Source organism: Crinia signifera, chromosome 6 (assembly GCF_055691185.1).
Source record: "Crinia signifera chromosome 6, ASM5569118v1, whole genome shotgun sequence".
Taxonomy (NCBI): domain Eukaryota; kingdom Metazoa; phylum Chordata; class Amphibia; order Anura; family Myobatrachidae; genus Crinia; species Crinia signifera.
Window position 1 is genome coordinate 265,872,343 of NC_139222.1, and position 12,890 is coordinate 265,885,232.

The 12,890-nt window shown below is 49.3% G+C and overlaps 1 protein-coding gene across 1 annotated transcript in view; it reads right to left on the minus strand.

The window, feature by feature from the left end:
- DOCK1 (dedicator of cytokinesis 1) overlaps positions 1 to 12,890 on the minus strand; it is a 342,756-nt gene that overhangs the window by 285,220 nt on the left and 44,646 nt on the right. The window contains exon 3 of the mRNA XM_083149518.1: positions 2,377 to 2,417. Coding sequence (XP_083005644.1) covers positions 2,377 to 2,417 — 41 coding nt within the window. The remainder of the gene's footprint in view (positions 1 to 2,376; positions 2,418 to 12,890) is intronic.

The following is a 12,890-nucleotide window of genomic DNA, read 5'->3' on the forward strand; positions in this document are numbered from 1 at the left end:
TATAAACATACACCAAGTGCCATATGGTTTTAAAACTTCTAGTAGGTTTCCATTAGAAGATACAAAACTGGACTGAGAGCTCACCAAAGAATATGGCTTTGTGGCCTATGACCGGATCTCCCACTCTCCTCCGCCACCGCTACATTAACTTTGCATACAGAATGGATTTGCCTATATTATAGAACTAACTAGCAGCGCCGGGCACTCCGGCTAGAGCAGGCATGTCCAAACTGCGGCCCTCCAGCTGTTGTGAAACTACACATCCCAGCATGCCTTGCCGTAGTTTTACCATTCCCTAATAGCAAAACTGTGGCAAGGCATGATGGGAATTTTAGTTTCACAACAGCTGGAGGGCCGCAGTTTGGACATGCCTGGGTTCGAGGCACTGGCCAAGTGTTCCGTCCTATGGGAGTGTATTTCTGAATGTAATATTTTCCAGTTTGAGCTGAAGGTCTAGAGATGCGGTTCCCAACCTCTGTCCTCAAGTACCCCCAACATGTGCACGCTGTTCCAGGAGACCCAGCAGGAGCACAGGTGTACTCATTACTCCCCGACACATACAGTATTAAAAGATCCATAGATGGAGCTAATTATTTCACTTGTGATTCTGGGGTCAATGTATGACGTCCATCCCCATAAAGAACTTTATGTGCAAGGTGATAATGCCCCAGCCAATCAGCTCCTATCTGTTAATTTACATATTGGAGCTGATTGGCTGGAGCATTATCCCCTTGCACATAACGGTCACCTTGCCATAATAGTCCTCACTGTAACCAATGGCCCTGTGAGCGTGTTACTGATGGGTCGTCTTGTAAACGAACCTCACATCCAATGCTTCTTTGTGCACAGAAGCTGCACGGTATTATGTAAAAGCTGCAGTGGGCGGTCTTATGCCGGCATCTCCGGGCCACAGTTGTGTCGGGAGCAGCAGCATTGGATTAACTACATGATCATTTAACATTTACGTAACTCTCGAGTTACTCGGGATGACTGGTGAAATCACGGTTCCAGGGCCGGGAAAAGCTGAATATGAGGACAAGGTATACCCAAGAAATGCCCCCTTTTCTGAAACACTTCTAGTCCCCTATATCTAATGCTTGCAGTTTAGGGATGTCCACCAGTGCAGTCGGCATTTATCGATGGCGATACTGCATCCGGCCATCGATAGTAATAAACTATGTAATGGATGACCATTGATAGTTTTACCTGTCGATGGTCAGTCAGCCATTACCTTTGACCGACTGGCCCATAGGCCAAGAAGAGCGAGGGGGTGGAGGGGGGGGAGCTATGCTCTGTGGAACTATGAAAAAAAAAAAGCAAAACATCGCTTTTGGAGGGAAACCATCTGGTTCTCCCCACCATCGATGGCAAAAGAATTTGACATCGGCCATAAACCATTGATGTTGGCCATCCCTTTTGCAGCTTCTCATTGAGGCATAATGACTGCATACCAAATGCCTATACGCACAATACGATCACTTCTATACTTGCAGCCAACCAACAAGACCGATTTCCAGTATTATTTTGACTACTTAAGTAAAAACACTTTTATATCATTGCCTGGGATTACATCAATTAACCAGACAAGGAACGCATGAGTCGCCTTGTTGTTTTTTTTTTATTTTTTTGGTCCTGTGTATTGTTAATCCTCATCAATTATTCAGGCAGAATCATTGTTTCCGCTGGTTTATACTCAAGAATACAGCGAAGGTTCCATTACACCCCCCCCCCCCCCTCCCCATTCTCAGCTATTATTTTAGCACCTTTTTAATCAAATTCATAGACTTATTTTGATTACATTAATTATAGTGTCAGAATAATTGCTACACAGAGATGATAATACATTCGGCGTGTGCGCGGTTTTGTGCCGCTTACAGAACGCAGTTATGGATCCTATAACTTATATTGATCTCCGCTACGTCAACAGAATTAGCATTGGGTTCAGCGGCTGCCGTATCTGGACGGATTAGACGCAGTTCTTCCCTCGCAGGAACAGCCGTTCTCTGACTGTAATCAGCGCTGGTGTCAGAATTAGGTGTCTCTGCACTGGGCTGTGACGAGAATGCTGAGAGCGGGCGGCACATGATTAGCCCAGGAACATTACGACACCGAAATGAAACCATTTAGCAAGTAATACAGAGATAAAAGGGAGGGTGGCGTGGCTTCATTTTAATGGAGTCAAGAATATTTTTTTATTTCTCTCAAGTTTCACGTATTTCCAAGCAGGATAATGAAGATTACAGCTTGTGGTTTTAAATGTCTTCATTACAGTGCCTGGGATAAGCCACCTGAAATGACTCTGTAAAACATCTGCAATGATCATTTACGCATTCACATCTAGGAGGCAATAAGCCCTTTTATTGGTTGGGAACGTACCTTTTTGGATTTCTTTCTGAGAGCGTAGCCTCGATACCATCCTGCAAGGAGATGGGAGGCAGAGTTACAAATTTTGTCAAATCAAACTTTTTAATTATTCTATATTTATATATACTTTTCCATAGGGTATTCTGCGTGTGTCCACAGTGCTGTTCAAGAGACGGTAAAAGATTCATATATGATATATATCTCTAGCTGTAAATACAAATGAAATGTATTCATGCTCATCATTGCTACATCCGTGGCAATTGGCGTGGCCCCCTCTCCACACTTGTGCTTCTATATAGCGCATAGAAATGCATTAAGGCCTTTAGCATGGACCAGAATCGTCGCAAGGGCATCGATGGTTGTATATGCGCATGGGCAGGGTAATTTCTGCGCCTGTGCATACGCTGGGTGCGTGTGTCCATGGCGAACAGGCGTGTGTTCGGGCGCACACACCCAAGTGTCCGGATGGAGGGGCGTGGTGCGGTGAACCATTTGCATATGGGAATGCCCAGCGTTTCTTGGGCGTTCCCATGAGAATGCTGAACGTTCTCATGCTAATGGGACGATAACGCGGGTCGGGGGGGGGGGGCAGCTGACATCACCGGATGTCAGCTGCCCGCCCACACATAGACACCGACAGACAAACAGACACAGAGACACCGACAGATAGACAGACACAGAGACAATGACAGACAGACAGACCCAGAGACACGAACATACAGACAGACACATAGACACCGACAGACAGACAGAGACAACGACAGACAGAAAATAGTCCTCCCGTTAACTTGCAGCTTGCCCCGGGTGACCACAGTGACAGTCAGATAGAGTAGCAGAAGACACATCCCCACACATAGGAATCGCTGACAAGCAGTTAGGTGGCCATAACCAGATTGTGCTATGACATTATGCAGTATTCAGCTCTGCAAGTGATGCAGTTTGTTTTGCTATATCAACAATTCCTAATATTAGGAAGTAAGAGCACCATACACGCTGCACCTAGACAGCTGAGTGCCGGGCATCTCCCACATTATGTATGATTGATAAATAGATAGATAGATACCGCTGGCTCCAATCAGCTCCCGCATATTGCCGAAAATGTTTCAAAAGCTTGTAGAGAAAGCAAGGATTATACTCACGATAATACCTTTTCTTCGGAATACTTCATGGCAGCCATTACATTGGGTTCATCCCTCTCTCCTCTCCAATTAGACAGGTAGTTTTTTTCCCCTAGGATCCAGCCCCTTCCTCTATATAATCTGGCACCTCCCCATAGACCGTAGTCTTTGACTGTCTCCGTCCTGATCCTAGGGAAAAAACACAAATAGGGAGGGCCCAAAAATTTTTGGGCTGCCATGAAGTATTCCGAAGAAAAGGTATTATCGTGAGTATAATCCTTGCTTTCTCCTTCATACTTCATGGCAGCCATTACATTGGGATGTACCAAAGCAGTAGGGTGGGTTATACTATACCTCAAGCCAAGACTTGCTTAAGAACCTCACTTCCAAAGCTTGACCCCGCGACATCCAATGCATAATGCTTAGAGAAGGTATGCAAGGAAGACCAGGTGGCTGCTTGACAAATTTCCTTAGTTGACACTTTGGCCTCTCTCGCCCAGGAAACCGCCATTGCCCTTGTCGAGTGAGCCTTAATACCCTCAGGAACTTCACGACCAACCTTCTTGTAAGTGAACGCAATTACTTCCTTTAGCCACCTTGACATTGACTGTTTTGACGGAGCCAACCCTTTCTTCGCCCCCTGGGGAATCACGAATAATGCTTCTGACTTCCTGAACCCCGTTGTCCTGTGTAGATATATCTTGACAGCTCTCAAGACATCTAAGGTATGCAATTTTTCCTCTTTCTTCGTCAGAGGATTTTGGAAAAAACAAGGCAAAACAATTTCTTGACTTAGATTAAATGAGGAAACCACCTTGGGTAGAAAGGACGGCCTAGTCCTCAGCACTACCCGATCCGGGAAAATCTTTAAATACTGTTCTTTAATGCACAGAGCATGGATCTCTCCCACTCTTTTTGCTGAAGTTATTGCAACTAAAAATAACATTTTCCATGTTAGAAACTTTAACTTCGCTCTGTCCAATGGCTCAAACGGAGCCTCCATTAGTCCATTCAAAACCAAATTAAGATCCCACTGGGGGATTATTGACCTAACTCTAGGCCGGATTTTCTTGAGAGCCTGGCAAAATCTCTTAATTAAACTATGCTCCGCTAGTTTCCTGTCTAGCAGCACACTCAGTGCCGAAATCTGGACCTTGAGTGTTGAAGCCGAAAGCCCTTTGTTAAGCCCATCACAAAGGAACTGTAACACTTGAGGAATGTTCGCTTTAGGAAAAGTGAACTTGTCCTTGGACCACTTTGCGAACACCCGCCATATTCTGTAATAGATTTCTGACGATATTTTCTTCCTCGCTTGGAGAAGTACTTCAATGACTTCTGGGGATAAATTTTTGTCTCTTAGTTGCTGCCTTTCAATTTCCAGGCCGCTAAATTTAATTTGTGAGGCTCTAGACAATTGACTGGGCCCTGCTTGAGCAGATCTTGAGTCACTGGAAGAAACACTGGACCCGCAATCGCCATGCTCTCTAACATGGGGAACCAAGCCCTCCTGGGCCAGTAGGGTAGAATGGCTATGACCTGGACCCCCTCCGTTCTGACCTTCCACAATGTCCTGTGAATGAGGGAAATTGGAGGAAACACATACCCTAGGTGAAACTCCCAACTGTGTGATAGGGCGTCCACCCCGCTCGACCCCCAAGCCGGGTATCGCGAGTAGAACCGTGGCAGCTTCTTGTTGACTGCTGAAGCCATGAGGTCCACCTCCGGTTGACCGAACTGCTCTACTATTTCTTGAAATACTGAATCCTTCAGTTCCCATTCGCCCGGAACCACGCTTGTGCGGCTCAAATAATCTGCGAGCCGATTGTCCTCCCCCAGTACATGGAGTGCTGATATGGACAACAGGTTTTCCTCGGACCAACACATGATGTTTCGCACCTCTTCTAAGAGCACGTGACTCCGTGTACCTCCTTGTCTGTTGACATAGGAGACGGTAGTGGCGTTGTCCGAAAAAATGCGCAGGTGCGCCCCTCAGATATCTTCGCTGAAGAATTCTATTGCCTTCCACACGGCTCTTAGTTCTCTGTGATTGGAGGAGAACTCTGACTCGTGCCGGGACCACAGACCTTGACATGTCTTGCCCAGACCATGAGCTCCCCAACCCATGGCGCTGGCGTCTGTGGTGATCACACTGTAACGGGGACTTGCCAGTGAAGACTTTCTTGGTACTAGCTGATCGGCCTCCCACCATCTTAGGGATTCTTTGACTGCCACTGAGATCTTTATCTTCCTTTCCAGCGGCACCAGTCTTTTCGAGTAACCTAGAAGGGACCACTGGAGAGGCCTCATCCTCCATCTGGCCCATGGGATTATGTCCACCGTGGACGCCATCATCCCTAAAAGGCTCATTGCTGACCTGAGTGGTACGCGATCCTCCTCGTAGATTTTTGAGATTAGCTGCTGGATCTTCTCGCATCTCTTTGCGGACAAGGACACGTGAAACCTCACGGTATCCACCAGCACTCCCAGAAACTGGAGACTCTGTGTTGGCTTTAGACAGCTCTTCTCCCAATTTAATAGCCACCCGTGTTCCTGAAGAAACTGAATGGTGTAGTCTCTTGCTGTGACCACCTCTTCCTCTGAAGGTGCCACGATCAATAGATCGTCTAGGTAAGCCCATATCATAACTTTCCTTTTTCTCAGTTCTTCTATCAACACCACTAGAACCTTGGTGAAGACCCTTGGTGAAGAGGTGAGGCCGAAGGGCAGACAGGTGAACTGGAAATGATCGTGACCTATGCAGAATCTCAGATATTTTCTGTCGTCTGGGGAAATGGGAATATGGAAGTAGGCGTCCTTTAGGTCGATGGAGACCATAAAATCGTTTCTTCTCAACCCCATCAGGATCGATTTTGTAGTCTCCATGTGGAATTTTCTTTTCTTTATGCGCAAGTTTAATTTTCTTAAATCTAATATAGTTCTGTAACCTCCAGAACTCTTGCTGACTATGAAGAGACGAGAATAAAAACCGGCTCCTTTCTCTTCCTCCGGGACTCTCACCACTGCTCCTGATGCGATGAGTCCCTTTAAACTTAAATTTAGAGCTTCCCTTTCTATCTTCGAAACTGGGATCTCTGAAACACAAAATTTTGCCATTCTTGGCCTTGACATGAACTCTAGAGGATAGCCAGTCCTGACTACCTCCAGAACCCATCTGTCTCGGACGGTTTGTTCCCAGACGCGAGCGAAGCCCAACAGCCTTCCTGCTACCTGAGCCTGCTCCACCATGGGACCACCGTCACTGTTTCTGTGTGGCTCCCGAACTTTCGCCTCTTTTCTTGACGTATTGCCGAAAAAAAGGCTCTGGACGTCCCCTGGGCGTATCTGTCCCGGACAGACCTGCCCGGCCTGTAGGACTTGGCCTGTCTATACGCTTGTCTGGAAGAATATGAGGAAAAACCTCCCTCTTCTGTCCTGAGGTAATCTGACTGATTTACCACCTGACATTCTTTGAATCATCTGATCCAAACGACTGCCGAAAAGGAAAGCACCCTCATAGGGCAAAGTCGCTAGCTTGTTCTTCGAATGGGAATCTGCTGCCCATGACTTAAGCCATAAGGCCCTACGGGCCACCAACCCCGATGTCAGGGATTTTGCTGCAAAGTCAAGACCATCTAGGGAGGCCTCACACATATAGTCTACCGCCAGCTGAACCTGGGTAAGACTCTTGCAAATTTGATCCCGGGAAACCTTTTCCTGTATGTCTTCCTGTAATGCAGAACACCAAATCCTGAGTGCCCGGGAAAGGGAGGCCATGGCCACTCCTGATTTTAGCGAGACTGAGGCAGAGATATGCAATCTCTTTAGAGCACTCTCCATTTTTTTATCCATTGCGTCTTTCAGTGACGCACCATCCTCCAGAGGAATGGTAGTACGAGTCGTCACTTCTGACACTGCTGCGTCGACTTTAGGTATATTACACCACTTAATGAATTCTTCATCCTCAATGGGAAACATTTTTTGAATTCTCTTAGTCGACCCCACTCTTTTGTCGACACCTTGCCACTCCTTAGCTAGGATATCCTTCACAACTTTATGTACTGAAAAGATCTCCCTTTTTTGGAACGATCCTCAAACAATGCGTCAAACTCAGATTTTGCAGGCTGTTTATAGTTAAGTGTCCTATAAAGATTTTTAAGCACTGCCTCTACCAACTCCACATTAAATAGACGCTCGTCCTCCAATACTTCGCCTGACTCAGCTGATGAGCCACCAGACTCCTCCTTGTCCACATCATCATGCACAGACACATCCCCGTCATCCTTATCAAGGCTAGTCTGGGACCTGGACCTCTTATTCCCTGCATACTCCTCCTTGGAAATAAAGTTTTTCTTCATCCAGTCCCTCATCTCAGCTAATTGGGCTGATATATTCATTCCAACATCCTTTTTTGTAAGACACTCTAAACATAGCACCGTCTCTCCAACAAAGGCTCTATCACATCCTGGACAGACTTTAGTATTCTTAGTTTTAGCCACTTTCTTTCTGGGCACTGAAGGCACACTACAAAACAAGAAAGAGATACTAACTATCTGACTGACAACTGGCATGTTTTCTAACAGCGTGTCCTCTGTAAGAGGACTTACCTGGGCGGCGGTGTAACACCTTTCTGAGAGGCATCCTCCATGGTGACAATTCCGGTTAGAACAATCCAAAATGCTTCTGCAACCGTATCGCCTTGCGCCTGTAACACCGACCAGGCGCCTTTTAAATACCCGCTGCTTCTAGCAGCCAGCGTCCTCCTCCCGCCGGCGCCAGCCTGGCGCGCACTTCCGCATAGCTGGAAGTGCGCGGCCGTGACCCGCACGCCGCGTGCATCCGCCGGAAGAGACGCGCGCGTCCCTGACGGTACCTGAGTCTGTACTGCCGGGGAAGCTCAGCGTACTCAGAGCAGCAAGCCGGAGCCTGCTCCCGGACAACGGGAGACCACGCAGGAGCCGCCGGATAGGTGACACTTACATATGTTAAGCGGGGAGAGACGCTGTGGGTTTCCATGATGTCCTTGCCACCGGCCCCCGGACACACTTTAGGCTTAAGGCACCGCCAGCCTTACCGCCCAGGTCTCCGATAGCATAACCAGCCTACCGGGTAAAAAAATAAATAAGCTAACTGTCACAGACAGAAGGAGACAGGAAAAAGACTACGGTCTATGGGGAGGTGCCAGATTATATAGAGGAAGGGGCTGGATCCTAGGGGAAAAAAACTACCTGTCTAATTGGAGAGGAGAGAGGGATGAACCCAATGTAATGGCTGCCATGAAGTATGAAGGAGAAATAAACTTCCAACCAATTAGCACCCAGCATTTTTCGGTACTTGTGTATTTTGGCGGCGCCTATCGCATCGCATACCATAAGGCATACGACGCGATATCACGCGATATTGTACAATGGCATACAATTTAAAAATTGTATGCCATTGTATATGCCATACAATGTGATGCGATGCGATTAAACATTGTATAAGCACCCTAATGGGTGCTTACAATGTTAAATGCACCCCCACGCCACCCCCCCACTATAAACGTGAACCCGAAGTGTGGCGAGCGGCGGCGGTACGCGTCCTCCGACCTTTTCATACCCCCACTATCCACGTCGGCGTGGAGTTGAGAATAGAAAGTGTGGCGAGCTCAGCGAGCCACCAAGCCCGAAGCGTGGCGAGCCCCGCGGACACCTGTGAAGCCCGCGAGGGGACGCGTATACCTGTGAAGGTATCCGCTGCGCTCGCCACGCTTCGGGCTCAGTGGCTCGCTGCACTCGCCACACTTTCTATTCTCAACTCCACGCCGACGTGGATAGTGGGGGTATGAAAAGGTCGGAGGACGCATACCGCTGCGCTCGCCACGCTTCGGGTTCACGTTTATAGTGGGGGGGGGGGGGGGGTGGCGTGGGGGTGCATTTAACATTGTAAGCACCCATTAGGGTGCTTAAAAGCACCCTTTAGGGTGCTTATACAATCTTTCATCGAATAGGGGGCAAGAATCGCGTCGCATCGCATGCCATCTGGTGCATGGCATGCGATGCGACGCGATGTACACATCGCGCGATGGAGATCGGGGGCGCTGCCAAAATACACAAGTACCCATTTTTCAAACACAGAGATTGGTTAGTACTTTATCTCTCTGCAAGCTTGTCACATGACTCAGCAGACAGATCCCTTTGCTGGTTGGATGGTTTGCTAACTGTGCTGCATCAAATATTGGTGAGAGATAAAGTGAAGAGGTTGACTATACCAACCAATCAGCTTCCAAAGGTCGTTTTAGAGGCCGTGCTGAAACAAATATGACAGCGGGTTGCTATGACAACTTCTAGACTTCATCTCTTTCCAAGATTTAATAGATCTCCCCCTAGCTGTCCAATTAGGGAGGACAGCATCTCCTATATATTTGGCTACATCTGTCACTCAAAGTGGGTGTCTGTGTCTATAACGCTCTGTTCCTGGACTTTCCTCTTAATGTGTGATTGCCTTCATCTGTGCTGAACACCTTTCTGAGAAATTAACCTGTTTAAAACAGGTGATGGCAATCATACATTAAGGGGAAGTCTAGAAACAGAGCATTGGGTCATGTTGGGAGGTATGTGACAGAGAACCAGCCCAGTGAGCCCACAGACAGTGCCAGACACCCACTGCCTTCCCATGTTGCCCAGCACTGCTACTCCACAGCCACCAGGTGAGCGCCCCCTCCCGCGATTTGCGGCAAAACCTCCCCCCCGCGCGCCGCCCCCCCCTCCCGCGATTCGCGGCAAAAACACCCGCTCCCCCGCGACCCCCCCTCCCGCGATTCGCTGCAAAAAGAACCCCCCCACGACCCCTCCCGCAATTCGCGGCATAACCACCACCCCGCGACCCCCCCCTCCCGCGAATCGTGGCAAACCCTCCCCCGTGACCCCCCCCCGATTCGCGGAAAAAACACCCCCCCGCGACCTCACTCCCGCGATTCGCGGCAAAAAGAACCCCCCCGCGACCCCCCCTTGCACGATTGGCGGCACCCCCCCTGCGACCCCCCTCCCGCGATTCGCGCCACCCCCCCCCCCCCCCCCGCAATTCGCAGCAGCCCCAGGATTAAATGGCACATGCAAAACACTGACATGGCTATGGTCGACAATGAAAAAGGTTGACATGAGTTTTTGAAGATTTATTTTTAATTTTTTTAATTTTTTCATATTCATTGTCATGTGTCGACATGGACACCAATGAAGTGGCACACTTATGTCAACATTTACATGTGTTGACCTTTCTGTGTTGATTTTTTCTTGTGGCGATTCGCGTCACACCCCCCCCCCCCCCCACAACCCCCACTCCCGCGATTCACGGCACACACACACACACCTCCCCCGCGATTCTCGGCACCCCACCCCGTGACCCCCCCTCCCGTGATTCACGGCACCCCCCGTGACCCCCCACCTCCCGCAATTCGCGGCAACCCCCCACCGGAACCCCTGTGAACCCCGCCCTCCCGCGATTCGCGGCACCCACCCTCGTGACCCCCCCTCCCGCAATTCGCGGCACCCCCCCGTGATTCGGGGCAGCTCCAGAATTAAATTGCACATGGAAAACACTGACATGGCTATGGTCGACAATGAAAAAGGTTGACATGAGTTTTTGAAGTTTTTTTTTAATTTTTTGAATGTTTTCATATTCATTGTCATGTGTCAACATGGACACCAATGAAGTGGCACACTTAGGTCAACATTTACATGTGTTGACCTTTCTGTGTTGATTTTTTTCTTGTGGCGATTCGCGTCACAATCCCCGCAACCCCCCCTCCGGCGATTTGCGGCACCCCGGCACCCCCCCGCAATTCGCGGCAACCCCCCACCAGAACCCCATGAACCCCGCTCTCCCGCGATTCGCGGCACCCACCCCCCGCAAACCCTCCCCCCCCCTCCCGCAATTTGCGGCACCCCCCGTGATTCGCGGCAGCTCCAGAATTAAATTGCACATGGAAAACACTGACATGGCTATGGTCGACAATGAAAAAGGTTGACATGAGTTTTTGAAGTTTTTTTTTTTCATTTTTTGAATATTTTCATATTCATTCTCATGTGTCGACATGGACACCAATGAAGTGCCACACTTATGTCAACATTTACATGTGTTGACCTTTCTGTGTTGATTTTTTTCTTGTGGCGATTTGTGTCACCCCCCCCCCCCACCCCCCCCCCCACCCCACAACCCCCACTCCCGCGATTCACGGCACACAGACACACACCTCCCCCACGATTCTCGGCACCCCACCCCGTGACCCCCCCCTCCCGTGATTCACGGCACACCCCCGCGACCCCCCCTCCCATGATTCGCCGCAACCCCCGCCCCGTAACCCCCCCTCCCGCGATTTGCGGCACCCACCCCCGCGACCCCCCCTCCCGCAATTCGCGGCACCCCCCCCGCGATTCGCGGCAGCTCCAGAATTAAATTGCACATGGAAAACACTGACATGGCTATGGTCGACAATTGAAAAGGTTGACATGAGTTTTTGAATTTTTTTTTTCATTTTTTGAATGTTTTCATATTCATTCTCATGTGTCGACATGGACACCAATGAAGTGCCACACTTATGTCAACATTTACATGTGTTGACCTTTCTGTGTTGATTTTTTCTTGTGGCGATTCGCGTCACACCCCCCCCACCCCCCCGCAACCCCCACTCCCACGATTCACGGCACACACACACCCCCCGCGATTCTCGGCACCCCACCCCGTGACCCCCCCCTCCAGTGATTCACGGCACACCCCCCGCGACCCCCCCTACCATGATTCGCCGCAACCCCCGCCCCCGTAACCCCCTCCCGCGATTTGCGGCAACCCACCCCGCGACCCCCCTCCCGCGATTCTCTGCAATCCCTCCCCTCCCGCGATTCGCAGCATCCACCCCCCCACAACCCCCCCTCCTGCAATTCGCGGTACCCCCCGCGACCCCCCCTCCTGCAATTCGCGGCACCCTCCGCGACCCCCCCTCCCGCGATTCGCGGACACCTAAGTTGCAATACAGGGCATCTTTCATACAATTCTAACCATATTTCTCATATACAAACGTTCACAAATTAAGGGGGCGCAGCCCCTTACGACGGTGTGAAGAGCGCCCGTAGGGCGCGATGAATCACCTAGTATAAATATATACGCATACAGTACATAAACTTGTACAGGAAAAAGGGAAATGCTTTGGAGAGATTCAAAACTTCATTTAAAAGAAGACCGTATTGGTGTTTAATTAAGCAGTCCTCACTTGCTATATAATTTATGTAGTGGATAACTGGAACAAGTTGGAGCTTGTGCTCAGAGCCGGAATGCAGCTAGTTCTGATTAATCTGATTAACAGTACTTCCTCTGTGTTGTGCAGCAATGCAGAAAAAACCCTCAGTATTAGCAGCGGTATTTTCATCTCCATTCCTG